This window comes from Lissotriton vulgaris, chromosome 6 (genome assembly GCF_964263255.1).
Source record: "Lissotriton vulgaris chromosome 6, aLisVul1.2, whole genome shotgun sequence".
In the NCBI taxonomy this organism is placed as follows: domain Eukaryota; kingdom Metazoa; phylum Chordata; class Amphibia; order Caudata; family Salamandridae; genus Lissotriton; species Lissotriton vulgaris.
Genome location: NC_141694.1, coordinates 309,043,223 through 309,061,551, shown reverse-complemented (window position 1 = coordinate 309,061,551; position 18,329 = coordinate 309,043,223). Strand labels below are relative to the sequence as shown.

The 18,329-nt window shown below is 49.3% G+C and overlaps 1 protein-coding gene across 1 annotated transcript in view; it reads right to left on the bottom strand.

Moving 5' to 3' along the window:
* Positions 1 to 18,329, bottom strand: part of E2F6 (E2F transcription factor 6) — a 183,472-nt gene that overhangs the window by 126,272 nt on the left and 38,871 nt on the right. The window contains exon 2 of the mRNA XM_086926331.1: positions 10,812 to 10,866. Within this exon, the coding sequence (XP_086782457.1) occupies positions 10,812 to 10,866 (55 nt within the window). The remainder of the gene's footprint in view (positions 1 to 10,811; positions 10,867 to 18,329) is intronic.

Below are 18,329 nucleotides of genomic sequence, written 5' to 3'. Positions count from 1 at the left end.
GTTGGTCTTAAGACGTTGCTATCCATTTGCCTTCTGTGGAAGGTATTTGGGAGAGTCTCTCATTCCCGCAAACAAACGATAGAAAGCTGGTAACATGACTAAATAATCTGTATTCCTTGTTTACATTTACCAACCATCTTACAGTGTGATTGTTCTATTGAAACTTCCTTTTAAAACCCGGTGGTTCTTATAGTAGCAAGCAGAGCAAATGGAAGGCACTAAAAGTCAATCCATGTTTTCACTAAAATTAATGTGAGCTATTAAATCTTCTTAATGATGCCAACACGTACATGGAATCTCTAAGCAGTTATTTATAATGGTTAACAAAGTTGTTCCCAAACCTTATTCTTGACACATCTGTGGAAGATGGAAGATCTGCCCGTAATGATCGCTCTTTGACTTGCATTTCTCGTGCTATCTAAGCCATGGATACGTTTGAGATGTCTGCAACTCTCTGTCTGGTTGCCATCCTTCCTGTACAGCATTTTAGGCACGTAGTGCCTCCCTAGTTGTGTGTGCATGCGTCTTTAAACCGTCTTCCTCGTGTAATGCTGTCTGTCCCTGCGTGCTTCTCCCCGCCCCCTTCCTGTTGTGCTAGTCTGTGTTTCTCCATTTTGCAGTCGCCCTCAATCCTGCCCCGTGTGGCCTCTGTGCCCCCCCTGCCCTTCCCCTGTTGTGTTTCTGTCTCTCCCGCCCACCCCGCTTTGCTCCCAACCCCCCTGCTTCACCCCCGCCCTATATTCCCATCCCCTATCTGCTTTAAATAAAAATAAACATTTTGTGCGCTTTGTTTTTTTAGTTACCTTAACTGATTTATATCTGTAACTAAAAACAAAAGTAGCCGCATCATTCTGTAGATGTGCGCACCTAAAAGTGACCAGTGGCTATGTATTCGGTTGTTTTTTTGTACTTCAGCGTGCCGGGTGCATTTCAGCTTTGCTAACAGCCATTGGTAAAACCAACAGTCACATAGGTAAGACTTAGAAGAAATAGTTTTATCTTTAGACAACATAAAAAGTGATATTTATTTTAATGTTGCTATTGCTGTGGTTTCAATTAACTGAACAATAAACGTATTTTTACTGTTATTTTACTGAGACTTATTGGTGTTTACCAAAGCTTGTTATGCACAGAAAACAAGTTTATTCTTTTAGTGAGTGAAAAGCAATTAGAAGAAAGATACGATGTTCGTTTTCAGTCACAGATTGTCCTCATACTGTGACATTAATTCCAGAATCAACGCAGGAGTGGCGGGCGGAGAATTGTCAGAATGCATCTCCATTTATTTTACGCCAGCAAAGTTTTACAAAGTTACATTTTTTTCACAATTTGTTAAGTTGCGGGTTCAAGCTTTCCTTCCTCCATGCCAAGTTTGTATGTGCATTGCGTGATACTTTTCATAGCAAGTTGCCTTATATGGAAGTGTTCTCTCCAAGTTTACCTCTTACGAGATAAATTGTTGAAAATAATGGATTGTCGTAAGTGTCACGACTTGTAAACAAATTTGGCAACAATCTCAAACTGTACAAATTTGTGAAGTGGCAAAACACAAACCTCACCAGGGTTGCAAGAAACGACTTGTACAACGTTCACACCCCTTTTGGGAATACCGCCGTTGTCTAAAGGTAGCGCCACTTTAAAATCATCTGTGAAAGAGATCAAACAATCACAGACACTTATGGCCCTGCTCGTGAGGCTGAATAAGCGTGTGTTGATGGCCACGGAAGGCTGATGCATCAGCGTTTCAGGGGTCAGAGGGGCCATTGTTTGGGTACTTCCTGCCCCAGGGTTTGGGGCTGGTCATGCTTCCTGCCCCAGGGTAGGAGGCTGCATCCGTGGATTGTCTCCGTCGCGGGCCCTCCCCACCCCGTGACGCAAGTGCTAATGTGATGTCTGCAGACCAGCACGAGCCATGAATTCCAGCCACTGAAGTCAGTATTTACGGTACAGAAAACAGCTCATTCATTCACTATCCAGGGGTAGGCGCGGTTAGGTTACGTAGAGTCGCTCAGTGGCTTAGCCAGGGTGTAACGGGCCCTCTGTTAAATGCAGCAATAATCAGGGATCAGTGGGTTTCTCAGCCCCGGTGCCACCCTCACCCTCAACGCCTCACCCTCAATCACCCTCAACCCCTCACCCTCACCCACCTTCACTCACCCTCACCCTCACTCACCCTCACTCACCCACACTCACCCTCACTCACTCACACTCACTCACCCTCACCCACCCTCAACCCCTCATCCTCACTCACTCTCAACCCCTCACCCTCACTCACTCTCAACCCCTCACCCTCACTCACAACCCCTCACCCTCACTCACCCTCAACCCCTCACCCTCACTCACCCTCAACCCCTCACCCTCACTCACCCCCACTCTCAACCCCTCACCCTCACTCACCCCCACTCACCCTCAACCCCTCACCCTCACTCACCCTCAACCCCTCACCCACCCTCAACCCCTCACCCTCAACCCCTCACCCACCCTCAACCCCTCACCCTCAATCCCTCACCCTCACTCACACTCACTCACCCTCACCCTCACCCACCTTCACCCTCACTCACCCTCAACCCCTCACCCTCACTCACCCCCACTCACCCTCAACCCCTCACCCTCAACCCCTCACCCTCCCTCACCCTCACTCACCCTCAACCCCTCACCCTCACTCACCCTCAACCCCTCACCCTCAATCACTCACCCACACTTACCCACACTCACCCCCACTCACCCTCACTCACCCTCACTCACACTCGCCCACCCTCACTCACCCTCACTCACCCTCACCCTCACTCACCCTCACCCTCACCCTCACTCACCCTCAACCCCTCACCCTCACTCACCCTCAACCCCTCACCCACCCTCAACCCCTCACCCTCAACCCCTCACTCACCCTCAATCCCTCACCCTCACCCTCACTCACCCTCAACACCTCACCCTTACTCACCCTCAACCCCTCACCCTCAACCCCTCACTCACCCTCAACACCTCAGCCTCACCCTCACTCACCCTCAACCCCTCACCCTCACTCACCCTCACTCACCCTCAACCTCATGCTAAAGATTTACAAAAAAACCCATAAACAATTCTAAAAGCACTAACTCTAATGCTGCGAGACCTATTGCATTTCTAATGCTTGTTTATTATGCCCTTGGGGGTCCTTCTGGGACCCCCTGAGAAGGGCTAGGGCGTTGGGGGGTCTCTACCCTGCCCCTTTTTGTGTTTTCCACTCTTGTTTTGGGCTCTCTTATGCCTCAGTTCTCCTGATAAACAAGATGGTGGCCAACTCTTCCTGGTTTGGACAGTTTGGAATGTTGACAGTCGACTGCCAGCCAATCAGGATCGCGTTCGTGCACGTAAGGGTACGCGCACGGTAGGCGTACGGTGCGCGGATCTGTAAGCTCATATAGATATATATGTGTTTTTGAACCTAATTTTCATAAAAACCACTGGAGCAAATTTCACCAAACATAGCAAAGGCACATCTGCGTACCAGTCCCTACAATTTTGCCAAGTTTGGCATAATTCCGTACAGCGGTTCGGGCTGTAGACTTGTCAGACCGTCCTATGGAAATTAACATGGGGAAAACAAGTTTTGGGACCCCCCTTTTTTCTCAGCCCCCACTTCACGAAGTCCCCCGAAACTTTCAGGGACGGACCGCAGCGAGACCATTTTAAGGAAAATTACAGGCAGATCCCTCAATCGGCGTCAAAGTTATTCCCCAATAGAATGTTCGGAATTTCCTATGGTAGCCAATACTAATTATATGTACCTACTGGCTATCGCCAGTAAAATATATATGCTAGTCTTCCCGCAGCGGGAGATGCACCACCCGGAAATTTGGGGCCACGGAGCTCCGAATCACGGAGTCTCAATGTGGAGACATCCATGGAGGATTGACAAGCCAGATGTGCGAGTGGAGGCCCATTGGTGGGCCTGAAACATCTCAGACATCTCAGACAGCGGCTCATAACTGAAGCACACACCACAAGACCCACAAACCAACGCAGACTAATTCGAGTCGCCCATTGGAGGGCTCATATGTTTAAGTGGGAGGTGTGGTCTCTATGCCAAAAGGACTTTCGCGCCGCTGAAAAGTGCAATGAGCACGAAACGCTATATATATATATATATATATATATATATATACACATACATACACATATATACACACACACACATATATATACACACACACTCACTCTACTGGGGGTCGCCAGTAGGTAGTTATAGTTAGGACCCATTATCCATAGGAAATCTGCAACATTCTATTCCCAATAACTTTGCTGCCGATTGGCGAATCTTCGAGAAATTTTCAAAAGTTATGGCCCACTCCGGTCTGTTCCCATCCTGAAAGCTTCACAGTGATTTGTCAAGCAGGGGCCGAGAAAAAAGGGGGGGTCCCAAAACAGGTTTTCCCCATGCAATTTCCCATAGGAACCTTTAGTCACAGCTACAGCCTGAACTGCTGAATGGAATTACACCAATTTTGGCAGAAAGGTAGACCTTGGTTCAGAGTCGCGCCTTTTGGTTAAATGGTGTAAATCCGTTCAGTAGTTCCTGAGGAAATCAAAATTAAAATCACATATATATCTATGGCCGTGGAGGATCCGAGGATCGGTAGTACCGAGGCACAAGAAAATAGAAGAAAAAACGTGCAGAACGCAAAAAGGGTCAAGGTAGAAACACCCTGACCCCCCTAGGCCTGCTCAGGGGGTTTCACAAGGACCCCCAAGGCCGAACAAATGTTTATTTTCAACAAAAAAATAATAAAAAAATAAGGCAAAATCCATGCAGGGTGCGCGGATCCTGCAGATAAAAAAAAAAAACACAAAGCGTGGGCGCCCGCACTTCCTGGGGCAATGCTAAAAAAAAAAAAAAAAAAAAAAGGGGGGGGGCTCCAATCACCCCCACACTGCCCCGGGGACAGCCACCCCCCAGGGCAAAGCATTTATAGTTGCGGGGGGCAAAGAAATACCCTGTGGGGGGCTCAAGACCCCCACACGCCCTGGGGACCGTCACCTCCCCGGGGCTATAAATATTTAGATTTGGGGGTACAGTGACGGAACCCCCAGCCCCGGGGACCACGACCCCCCCAGGGCTTTGAAAAGGGGAGGGGACGCGCGGCCCCAACTCCTGGTGCCATTGATGGCCCTGGGGTCCGCACCCCCCAGGTCCGGCTCCTGCAGTGTCTGGGGGTACCTACCCTCGGAACACTGTAGTTTGCTATGGCTCCCGCCCTGCCATAGCAAACTTGATTTGAAATTTAAAAGAGAGAGCAGGAAACGTTCTACCTTTCAAAATTCAAACCAAATATCTTTTTCACACAGGGAGCAACATCTTAGCAGCTCCCCATGTGGAAAAGCAATGCCCGCTCCCGAAGGATGCGGGGAGCCGGCGGGGGGGATTGGGGACCCCCCACGGTCCCCAACGGAGAGGGCCAGCCCGGGGGATGGGGTCCCGGGGCTACAAGTGGCCCAGAAGGGGGGCCATGCAGTCACCTCCCCAAAATAAAAAAAATAAAAACAAAGGCCGATCCCCGGGGGATTGGGTCCCCGGGTCCATAAGTGGCCAGAGGAGTGGGGGCAACGCAGCCCCCCCCCCTTAAAAAAATGGCCATGCCCCGGGGGATGGGGTCCCTAGGGCCGATTAAGGCCTCGGGAGGGGGGCCACACAGCCCCCTTCCCAATTTAAATTAAAAAAATATTAATTAGGGGGCAGGCGTCCCCAGGGCCACAACATTGGAAAAAGGGGGACTACACAGCCCCCCCTTCTACAAAAAAACCGGCATCACGCCAAGGCCACACCCCCTGCTTTCATCACTCTACAAATGCACTCCCTGGCGCGTTTGCAGATGGGCAACTAATTCCCCTTGAATACTGGGGGTCCCTGGGGCCCACCTAGCCCACCAGGAGCCTCCAGTATGCGCCAGGGGGCTGCATTGCAGAGAGGTGTTCTGAGGCCACGCCCCTTTTTACACCTCTCTGCAACGTAGCTCTGTGGCGCTTAGTGGAGGTAGCTGGTGTCCTAGCTGCACCCCAGGGACCCTCAGGATTCAAGGGGAGTTAATTCCCCTTGAATTTTGCACAGTGGTGAAGGGCTGGGGCGGGCCTGAGTTCACATGTGTGCAAACACACACAGTGGTGCGGTTTAAGTTGGGGAATTAATCCCTTGTCAATCCTGAGGGTCCCTGGGGGCCAACTAGCCCACCAGGTATCTCCAGTAAGCGCCACGGAGCTGCGTTGCACAGTGTTGAAAAAAGGGGTGTGGCCTCCGAACATCTCTACAACGCAGCCCCCTAGTGATTTGTCAAGCGGGGGCCGAGAAAAAAGGGGGGGGTCCAAAACATGTTTCCCCCATGCAATTTCCCATAAGAACCTTTAGTCGCAGCTACTCCCCAAAATAAAAAACTAAGGCCAGCCCCGGGGGATGGGGTCCGCGGGGCCATTAGTGGCCAGAGGAGGAGGGCAACTTATCACATGGACTGCTTCAAACCCCTAGCCACTATGCATGAGGTCCTCTAACCACCTACACACTTGTCTTTCACACCTTCGATTCCCCAGTCAGTATCCATACACTTCCAGCAAAAACCCTGTCAATTCCCTTGCACTCCTCTAGTGACCCATTCAGCACCATGTACTAATTCATTCACTGCCCCAAAACCCAATCACTTATAAATGCACCCAGGCACTCTCCTTGCAGTACTCTAGTCATTCAGTCAGTACTTGAGTACTCATCCAGTGACCCGGACAAAAAACTAATTTTCAGTTTCAATATTTTAAAAAACATTTTTATTTCCATTTATAGTAAAAATATATTATTTAATTTAAAAAATAAATGTAAAAATAAACAGTTAAAAAAACTGTAGAAAATCAGTATAAAAAAACACAACTAATATTACATTTAAAAATTATTTAAAAAACCTTTGAAATTCACGGAGAAAACCATAGGTTTCATGGCTGTTATAGTTAGCTGGACATCTCACTCGTACAAAACGATCGAAATTCCTCTGTTATAGTTAGTTCTGCTAACAAGAACTTGCGCGCCCGCAATCCACTGCTGCTGCTGTCACATACTACATCATTCATGACATGGGGAGCAAAGTTGGGATCTAATGTCAAAGAAGCAGTTATTAAAAGATCACCTGGATGATATAATCAGGAAAAAATGGGAGGTCAGTAAATTAGCTAATTGAGTGTGGGGAGGGATGTGGGAAAACTTCTTGCTTGGAAGTCCCGGGCAGACCAAACCAAGAATCTAACTAAAGAGATAACATTAGAATCTGGAGAGTCCTCTTCAGATAACCTAGAAATAGAAAAGGCATTAGAGGTGTTATTTCAGTATCTGTATACAGAAGACCTAGTGGTCTCAGAGCTACAAATTAAGAAATATATTGATGAATTACCGCTTCCTTGCTTAATGGAAAGTCAAACTAGTCTATTGACTCGGAATATAGATCTAGAAGAATTGAAGGCTGTGTTGAAACATCTAATAAAGGGCAGCGCTGCGGGAATGGACGCCATCGTGAATGAATTTTATGTGGCGCTGGTTGAAGAGATCGCCCCGGTTCTGCTGCTAATGTTTGATAGTATTTTCTCAGAAAATAACCCTATCCCAAAGTCATGGGATGAGGCCACAGTTTCTTTAATTCCAAAGCCAAATAAAAACCCAAAGAACTGAGTGTCACATCATCCTATCTTCCTGCTAAACTACGATTATAAAATCTTTGCACAAATTTTAGCAGGGAGGTTGAATATGGTAATGAGCTCTATTGTCCATTTGGATCAAATAGGATTCATTAGGGGTCATCAGCTTCACGAGTTAACACTAACGCAGCAAAGGCTTTTGACCAAGTGAACTGGCCTTTTTTAACATATGGTTGGACAGTTTGAGTTGGGCGATTATTTTATTAGAGCAATTAAAAAGATCTACAATACGCCCATCGCCAGACATATTATCAACGGCAATCTCTCCAAATCAATCAGGCTGGAACAAGGGACGAGGCAGGGGTGTCAGTTATCCCCTTTATTATTTACTAGCAGCCCGTCCAGACGTTGTCCGGGTATGAATTGCTGCCGGCCAGTAGTATATTGTTTTGTAGGATTTCGTTTTGATAGCATTTCTTATCTGTGACAGGCTTGTGAAAACGCTCCGATTCACAGTGCACTGCTGATGCACTTCAGAGTGCGCGTTCAGTAGTGTGTGAACTCGAGTTTCCCTACTTTATTTTTCCTTGCAATATTATATAGTGCGAACTCGACAACATGGCATGAGCACAATTTACATTACAGAAGAACTCATTTGTTTGTGGTAGGCACGGGGAGACAAAGCGATTTGCCTGGAATCACAGAATCTTGAGCTGATGCCGAGATTCAAACGTAGCTCCCCAGTTCTAAAGTTCGCAATTCTAGAATTTGTGGCGGGAGGTGTCTAAAAGTGTATGTCGGTGATAGCCATCAATGAGAGAGACCTGTGCATTTTTCAAATTGGTGGTGAAAAAATATGAGTATGCTGCTGGAGATGTGGGCCGCCGTGCCACCAATGTACTTACCGGGGGGAGGGTAAACACCTATTATTCCACAACTTTCTTTCCGCACACCATCACTCCGCATACTTTCATTACGAAAGTACCATGACTCCGCAAAGCCATTATAACGCATGGCATTACATTTTATATGCTTTTACCACGCATACATTTACAAGGAAATTCGTTCCAAATGCATGAATGGTAAAAGCATGTTTTTTTAAATGTTTGGATAAGGAAAGTATGGGTATAGGGGTATATGTTCTGGGGTACTGAGGTATATGTTTTGGGGTGTTTGGGTATTTTAAGGGTTCAGATATAGTTGAGGTACAGGGGTAGTTTTAGGGTTTAGGGATAGGTATGGGTTTTGGGGGACAGGGGTATTTTTAGGGTTCAGGGCTAGGTTTGGGTTTTGGGGTACAGGGGATTTTTATGGGTCCAGGGCTAGGTTTGGGTTTTGGGGTACAGGGGTATTTTAGGGTTCAGGACTAGTTTTGGGTTTTGGGGTACAGGGGATTTTTATGGGTTCAGGGCTAGGTTTGGGTTTTGGGGTACAGGGGTATTTTAGGGTTCAGGACTAGTTTTGGGGTACAGGAGTATTTTTAGGGGTCAGGGGTAGGTTTGGGTTTTGGGGTACAGGGGTATTTTTAGGGTTCAGGGCTAGGTTTGGGTTTTGGGGTACAGGGGTATTTTAGGGGTCAGGGGTAGGTTTGGGTTTGGGGTACAGGGGTATTTTTAGGGTTCAGGGCTAGGTTTGGGTTTTGGGGTACAGGGGTTTTTTATGGGTTCAGGGCTAGGTTTGGGTTTTGGGGTACAGGGGTAGGTTTGGGTTTTGGGGTACAGGGGTATTTTTAGGGTTCAGGGGTAGGTTTGGGTTTTGGGGTACAGGGGTAGGTTTGGGGTACAGTGGTATTTTTAGGGTTCAGGGGTAGGTTTGAGTTTTGGGGTACAGGGGTATTTTTAGGGTTCAGGGGTAGGTTTGGGTTTTGAGGTACAGGGATATTTATAGGGTTCAGGGCTATGTTTGGGTTTTTGGGTACAGGGGTATTTTTAGGGTTCAGGGGTAGGTTTGGGTTTTGGGGTACAGGGGTTTTTTATGGGTTCAGGGCTAGGTTTGGGTTTTGGGGTACAGGGGTATTTTTAGGGTTCAGGGGTAGGTTTGGGTTTTGGGGTACAGGGGTAGGTTTGGGGTACAGGGGTATTTTTAGGGTTCAGGGGTAGGTTTGGGTTTTGAGGTACAGGGGTATTTTTAGGGTTCAGGGGTAGGTTTGGGTTTTGAGGTACAGGGGTATTTATAGGGTTCAGGGCTGGTTTTGGGGTACAGGGGTATTTTTAGGGTTCAGGGGTAGGTTTGGGTTTTGGGGTACAGGGTTTTTTATGGGTTCAGGGCTAGGTTTGGGTTTTGGGGTACAGGGTATATTTATGGGGTTAAAATGGGTTAATGTTTAAGGGTGTTTGGGTATTTTAAGGAGTAAGGGTGGGTTATGATTATGGGGTGCAGGGGTATTTAAAGGGAGCAGGGGGGACACCCGGAGCTGGTATGTACAGAACCTGGGAAGAAAAAACTATGAAATATTGGGTACAGCGCTCCCTTTTTTTTTCAGTAATCCCGTGCCCCGCACCCGCACACGCCCCCGCCCGCAGCACACGATATGAGACATGGCATGAAGGGCGGAACGAGAGGGCGTGGCTTGGACGCCGGAGGTCCTAAATATACAAACAGAACCTAATCTTGTAAATCCACAGTGTTGGAGTCAAAGTCAGAAAAATACATTTATTGTTCAGTATTTAAAGGTTACATATTTCACTTTGTCGATAGGATTTGGCTGTAGAGGCAAGGAGTAAACCATTTTAGAACAGATATATATGTTTATGCATTTATTCTGACTACAGTATACAATGATGGACTGAGTCAAAGGCCGCAAGGCGACTGAGCAGGATCCTGCTACATGGAACTTTGATCTCTGGTGGTGAGCACTTCTTATCCTGACAACTATTTACGTGTTTTTAGTATCACTGGATTAGAATTCTGACTGGTAAACAATTATGGCGATTGTTCTATTCAAGGTAAGAGGAAAATCAAGCTTCGAGTGAGATTAACGGACATCACCAGTACCTCCAGATCTGTACTGAGCTATTGAGAACTACTTACTTCCTAATGAAGTACTTGAACAAGTCACCAACTCAAAAATTAAGAGACCCACAATAAAAAATGAATTAACTAAAAGATATCCAAGCATTATTCATTTGAAAGATTATTCATTCAGCAACCAGAAAAAACTAGCTACTTACGGTATAAAGACCTGGATCTCCGGTCTTCTTCTGCATCACCGACCGGTGTTATCGGCTAGTGGAAAATAAAAAAATAATCATCAATGTAAACAGTCTACAATCGAGGTTATAAAAGAAACACACCAACTTGTTTATAACACATTATTAATACGTTATCACCGATACAAAAAAAGTCATTTGTCCTCACGGAATCAGAAAAATAAACCAGACTTGAATGTGGATTCTTAAACTCGAGGAGTGCATGAAACATCATTTACCATGACACAAAAAGTAATTACGTCATGTTAGTCCCTATACCTCCACAATAATATAGAAGTTTGATGAGCTAGCCGATTGTGGGAGCAATTATTTAGTGGTCATGTAACCAAAGCATTAACCACTCACAGCCTAAGAAAACTAATTAATACTGGTAGTGGTGAATCCTGCTACCAGGTCTCCTGAAGCAATTCCCATTAGGAGTACTACAGCTCCGATCCTGCGCATATGTATGTTCTTAAGAAGATTGCAGACACGATTGCCCCAGTGGCAACAGAGCTCCTTAATGCCTCCTTTTCTTGTGGGGTCGTGCCACCCAGCTGGAAACAGGCAAGGGTCAAAACCCTTTTAAAAAAACCTGGGCTCCATCCCTTGGACCTGGCCAATTTCCGCCCGATTTCACTGTTACCCGGCCTGAGTAAGATCGCTGAAAAAATGGTGAATCAGCAGCTCTCCGGATTCCTGGAAAACAATCAGCTGCTGAATAATTCTCTAACTGGCTTTCGTCCGGGGCAAGGGACGGATACAGCCCTTATAGTGGTGGCAGAAGAGGCAAGGTGCATCTTAGATTCAGGAGGATCCGCTGTTATGATCCTCCTGGATCTAAGCGCTGCATTCGATACGGTGGATCATAAAATTCTAACGCACCGTCTCGCCAAACTGGCCGTTGCAGGAACGGCCCTTAAGTGGCTTACATACTTTCTGAATAATCGCTCTTTCAGAATCTGGGAAGGTGGTGTGCTGTCTAAATCTACCCCCCTCCAGTGTGGTGTCCCTCAGGGCTCTTCATTGAGCCCTACTTTGTTCAATGTTTATATGGCCCCACTGGAGGAAGTAGTCGCCCCCTTTGGGATTAAAACAGTCACCTATGCGGCCGACATCCAACTAGTCGTCTCGCTAACCCAACAAGAAGGATGTTTGGATAATCTCTCCGCTTGCCTTGTTGAGATACTCCTGGATGTCCAGTTCGTGGCTCAAACTCAATGGAGCGAAAACAGAGATTATGATCCTCGGTCATCATCTTACATCTTTCCCCAAAGCCGCCTGGCCCTCCTGCCTAGGTGAGCTGCCCATACCAAAAGACAAAATTAAAAGCTTAGGGGTGTGGCTTGAGCCCGATCTGACTTTTAAGACCCATGCACAGAAAGTTGCAGGGACCTGCTTCGGACTGCTCCGGTCAGTGTGGAAAGTTCTCCCTCTTTTGCCTCCCCAGTCCAGGACTCTTCTGATTCAGGGGTTAATACTATCGAGACTGGACTACAGTAACGCCCTGTTTCTGGCAGCCCCTGAAGCCACCTTTAACATTCTTCAACGGGTGCAGAATGCAGCAGCCAGGATGCTTGCGGGTACGTTACGAAGATCTTCGGCTAGACCGGCCCTGGGAGCACTCCATTGGCTGCCAATTCGCGAAAGAGTCATCTTTAAAGCGCTTTGCGTCACCCATAGGGCTCTTCAGGGCAAAGGACCTCCGATTCTCAGGAGCCTGATATGCCCGTATAAATCATCCCGGGCTCTCCGGGTCGGACCGTGGTAATCTTGCAAGGGTCCCCAGAGTTATGAAGGCGCGCACAGGGGGTCGCCGTTTTTTCTTAAATGCAGCCAAAAATTGGAACTCCCTCCCCAATTGGATTCGCGCAGAACCCTGTCATCTTAAGTTTCGAAAGGCACTTAAAACAATTCTTTTTCCTAAGGACTCCTAACTATTGGTTTCATCCTCAGTTTGCTTTTTGTTCTATCTGTTAGCGCTGGGACGCTTTCGGGCAGCCATGCGCTTTATAAATCTAATTTCATTTCATTCATTCCAGCTCCTGCAGTATCCAGGGCCCCAATTGGTGTCTTTACCAGGGGTAGGGTTTCCTAAGGAAAGAGGAGGTACCAACTTCATGTCTGCATACTTGAAGCACATGTGGGATAAGTGTGTGGCGTGAACTACAAATTCACGACCCCGTAGCACCTACAAACCAATGGCCTTGTTGTGAGATTCAACAAGACACTGGCATGATCATAGGGCTCCCTAAAAAACTCAAAAAGAGAAGGGATGCCCTCTTCCCATGCCGGCTCTCCGCTTACAGGTAGTGCCTCAGAAGGGAGAAGGGTTTTCCCCCTTTGAACTTCTGTTTGGCCATTCTATGAGGGGACCACTTGAACTTGGAATAGAAGGTTGGGAGAGGCCTCTCCACGACTCTAAACAGGATGTGGTGGTCTATGTACTAGGCCTTCATTCCAGGATGGCAGAGTATGTGGAAAAGGCATCCATAAATCTTGAGTCCGGCCAACAGCTCCAGAAGCTGTGGTATGACCAAAAGGCTGCACTGATGGAGTTCCAATCAGGCCAGAAGGTGTGGGGTTTAGGGCCTGCGGCGCCAAGGGTCCTCCAGGACAGATGGAGTGGCCCTTATCTTGTCCTTCAGAAAAAGAGCGAGGTTACCTACTTGGGAGACCTAGGCACCAGCAGGAACCGCCTGAAACTCTGTCACAGGGATGATGTGTCCATCCTATTGGCCACTGATGAGATCAGGAGACAAAGTGACATCCTCTACTGTACCTTAGATGGGTCAGTTGATGGGGTTATCTATTCAGAAGCTGCCACTGCCCAACAGCATGCTGACTGCAAGCATGTCCAGCAACAGTATGCAGAGCTCTTCTCCCTAACCCCTGGTCAGACCCACTGGTGTACCCATGCTGTGGACACTGGAGACAGTGTACCTGTCATCAATACCAAAATCTATCGACAATCTGACCAAGTTAAGGAGAGCAGCAAATCTGGGGGTGATTGAACCCTCTGAAAAGTCACTGGGCCAGCCCAGTGGTCTTAGTCCTCAAATCTCACCCCCAAATTAAATCAGGTGTTTGTTAAGCGCAAATATTCACCCGTAAGGGTCTCGAGGCGCTGTGGGCGGTGGGGGGGGGGGGGGGGGGAGGGCGAGAGAGAGATGAGGTTCTGTGAGGACTTTAGATGGCTCAATGCTGGCATTAGGACAGATGCTCACCCCCATACCCAGATTTGATGAATTGATAAACTAGGGGTAGCCAAATTCCTCAGCAGCTTGGACTTAATTGCAGGGTCCTGGCAGATTGGCATGGCCCCAGGACCCAAAGGAAAAACGGCCTTCTTCGCACCCGATGGCCATTATCAGTTCACTGTAATGCCCTTTGCTTTGCAGAACGCCCCTGCAACCTTCCGAAGGTTGGTGAATCCAGTTCTTGCTGGATTGGAGAACTTCAGAGCAACATATCTTGATGGCATTGCTCTCTTTAGTTCTTCCAGGAAGGATCACCTGATGCACCTGGGGGAAGGATTTACAATCTCTGCAAACCACAGGCCTAACAATCAAGGCATCTAAATGCCAGATAGGACAGAGCACTGTTGTTTACTTGGACCACCTTGTAGGTGGAGGCCAAATGCAAGCTCTACAGCCCACAGCTCGAGATCCAGAATAATCTGGACTGGTAGGCTCCAACAACCTAAACCCAAGTCAGTGCATTCCTTGGCTTGACTGGGTATTACAGGAGGTTTGTGAAGGCAATTGGGTCCATTGTGACCCCCCCCTTACAGAACTTACCTCAAAGAAGATGCCAAAGAAAGGGTACAGCGAAGTTGGCTGTCAAATGTCAACCTTAAAAGAGGCAATGTGCTCAGCGCCTATTTTCAAGGCTCCAGACGACTCCAAGCAGTTTATCGTGCAGACGGATTCCTCTAAGCTAGGGACAAGAGAGGTCCTATCCCAGACCAATTGTTATGGCCAAGACCAACATGTTGCTTTTGTACGCAGGAGGCTACTGCCCAGGGAATGGCGTTGGAGGCCTTTGCTGTGGTTTGGTCCCTGAAGAAGCATAGACACTACCAGTTATGGACTTACTTCCTTATCCAACCTGACCACAGACCTCTCAGATGGCAAATACAAAAGAAGGGTGAAAATCCCAAACTCCCGAGGTGGTCCATCTCTCTACAAGAATGGACTTTAAAGTGGAACACAGACCTGGGACTGCCCATGCCAATGCATATGGACTTTCCAGGTTCTTCCACTTAGATGAAGACTCTCTTTGGGAAAGGTTTGTATCACCCACTTTCGTTGAGGGTGGGGCCGGAGGAGGAGGAAAGGGGAATTGCAAAGCACCCCATTTGGGATGGTTACAGTCTTAACTTTTTGTCAGATACCTGATGCCAATTTGACTGAGTGTATGCTGGAGTCCTGCAAACGAGGGCTCGGCACTGGTGTACTGTCACAAAACTGTACCTTTGTACCCACAATTGTCACACCTCTTGGCCATATGCAACTCCTTTGTAAAACATACCCCTGGTAGCAAGGGCCTTGTTTGTGACCAAAGAGGGCCCGGGGCTGTAGCATGTATTATGAGGTCTGCAGCATGTATTATACCACCCTCAGAGACCCCTGACCGTAACACCCCCACTCTGCCATTGCCGACAGAGTGCTTTGGTGCAGACCAAACTAAAGATCCGACATAGCACACACCCCTGTGTGCCATGCACACCAACACTGCCCTCTAATAGGCCTTACAGCACTAATGGAAGGGTGCACCATACCATAGGTGAAGGCATAGCTGCAAGAGCAATATGCCCCTACAGTGCCTGTGCCTTTCACAGGCATTGTAGGTACAGGGGAGCCATTTTGAGTACAGGGCTGATGGCTCCTCGCACCGAGCGGCTCCCTCCGAGTGCGCCCGGTCTCCCCCGCTGCCGCTGCCCCTGGTCTCGAGGAGTTTCCTTTCTGGATTGTTTACTATGTGTCTTTGTGACTTTGGTGACTGATTCTGTACTCGTGCCCCGTTATTGCCCCCGTTTCTCTGCCATTCACTGTATTATTGTGCATTTTCTTCTGTTTTTCGCCGCTCTCAGGACCGTTTTCCCGCTAGTTTCACCCCCCGCTACCCGCTCCCTGCCGCTGCTCCCCTGCGGCCCCCCCCTTCTTCCTTCTGTGCCCTTCCCATTCGCAACCCTGCTCCCGCCTCCCAGCTGCTCCTCCCTCCTACTCCACCACTTATGGCGGAGTCCACGCGTACGCGCAGAGTTCACGCGCAGCGAGCGTGCCAAAGGCAAGCCTGTCTGCGCCTGAACCGCGCCCAGTACCAAGACCCCTGGCCCTGGACGAATCCGGCCCACCCGACGGACGTACGACATCACCACCCTCGACGAACTCAACGCCGGTCAGAACCCCGCTTGCCACCGAGCCACCCCGAAGCGCACCCACGGACCCTTCCCCTGCCAAGCCTGCAAATTCACCTGCCTCTGACCCTGCACCGCACCCGCCAAGCCAGGCACCAGCAACGATCACCTCAAGTGCATCCTGCTCAACACCCGCTCCGTCCACAGGCACGCCGTCGAACTCTGGAACCTCCTTGACACAACATTCCAGACGTCGCCTTCCTCACAGAAACATGGATGAACGCCTCCTGAGCCCTCGACATTGCCATAGCCATCCTGGACGGCTACAAGATCGCCCGGAAGGACCGCGACAACCAAACCGGAGGAGGCATTGCCATCATCCACAGAAACACCATCCGAATCACGACCAACTCAGACGACACCCTCACCGAGCACCTCCACTTCCAGATACACACCGACCCAAAGACAACCCTCAGAGGCAACCTCATCTACAGACCCCCGGGACCACGCACACAATTCAGCGAAGCCATCGCAGACTTAATCAGCCCGGACGCCCTTACCTCCTCAGACTACATTCTCCTAGGAGACCTCAACTTCCACTTGGAGAACAACAATGACAGCAGCACCGCCGCCCTCCTGGACAACCTCAGACTCAAACTGGTGAACACCCCCACCCACTACGCCGGCCACACGCTTGACCCCATCCTCTCCTCCAGCAAGCACATCTCCCTCAGCCAATCCACCGGACAGAACACAGCTGCGTCACTTCAACTTCAGGAGAACCACGACTCACCACCACCCGCAAACGGTTCCCCGCAGAAGCAGGAGCAAGATCACCGGCTACCAGCTCACCACCTCCCTCAGCCAGAACCCTCCTACCAACTCGACGGACCCAAACGAAGCAGCCCGCAACCTCACACAGTGGCTCACCAACTGCGCCGATGACCTCACACCACTGAAGAACCTCCCCAGCAGACACGGCAGCAAGAAAGCCTCTTCGTTCACCAACGACCTCGAAAACTCCAAGAAAACCTGCCGCACGCTCGAGAAAGCCTGGCGCCACGACCAGACAACATGACAGACCTCAAGAACGCCACCCGCAAACACCACCAACTGATCCGCACCACCAAAAGGACCACATTCAAAGAACGACTGGACAACAACTCCCACAACAGCAAGATACTCTTCAGCATCGTTAAAGAGCTCTCCAGCCCCAGCGCCTGCAACAACGACATCATACCCTCACAAGACCTCTGCGACGCACTCGCCTCGTTCTTTCACCGCAAGATCGCCGACATACACAACAGCTTCAGCGCACAGACCACGCACCCAACCACCAATCCAGCACCCTCAACCACCACCCTCTGCACCTGGACCTTAGTCAGCACCGAAGATACCACCCGCACAATGAACACCATCCACTCCGGCTCCCCAACCGACCCCTGCCCACACCACATCTTCAACAAAGCCTACGCCATCATCGCACCCCAACTCCGGGACATCATTAACAGCTCCTTCGCATCCGCCACCTTCCCGGAGAGCTGGAAACACGCCGAGCTCAGCACCCTCCTGAAGAAACCCACTGCGGACCCCACGGATCTCAAGAACTACCGCCCCATCTCGCTCCTCCCTTTTCCGGCCAAAGTCATCGAGAAGACCGTCAATAAGCAACTCTCAGCCTTCCACGAGACAAACGGATCCCTCGATCCATCGCAGTCCGGTTTCCGAGCACAGCACAGAGACCGCCCTCATCGCAGCCATAGACGACATCAGGTCCCTGCTCGACAACGGGGAAACAGCTGCCCTCATCCTCCTGGACCCCTCAGCAGTCTTAGACACCGTATGCTACCGCACCCCGATACAGCGCCTCAGCAACATCGGAATCCAAGGAAAGGCTTTGGAATGGATCATCTTGTTCCTCGCCGGCAGAACCCAGAGAGTCCACCTCCCCCCCGTTCCGTTCCACGGCCACCGAAGTCATCTGCGGCATCCCGCAAGGATCCTGGCTCAGCCCCACTCTTCAACGTCTACATGAGCCCCCTCGCAGCCATCGCACACCAACACAACCTAAACATCATCTCCTATGCAGAAGACACCCAGCTGATCCTCTCCCTCACCAAAGACCCCCCCCCCCCCCC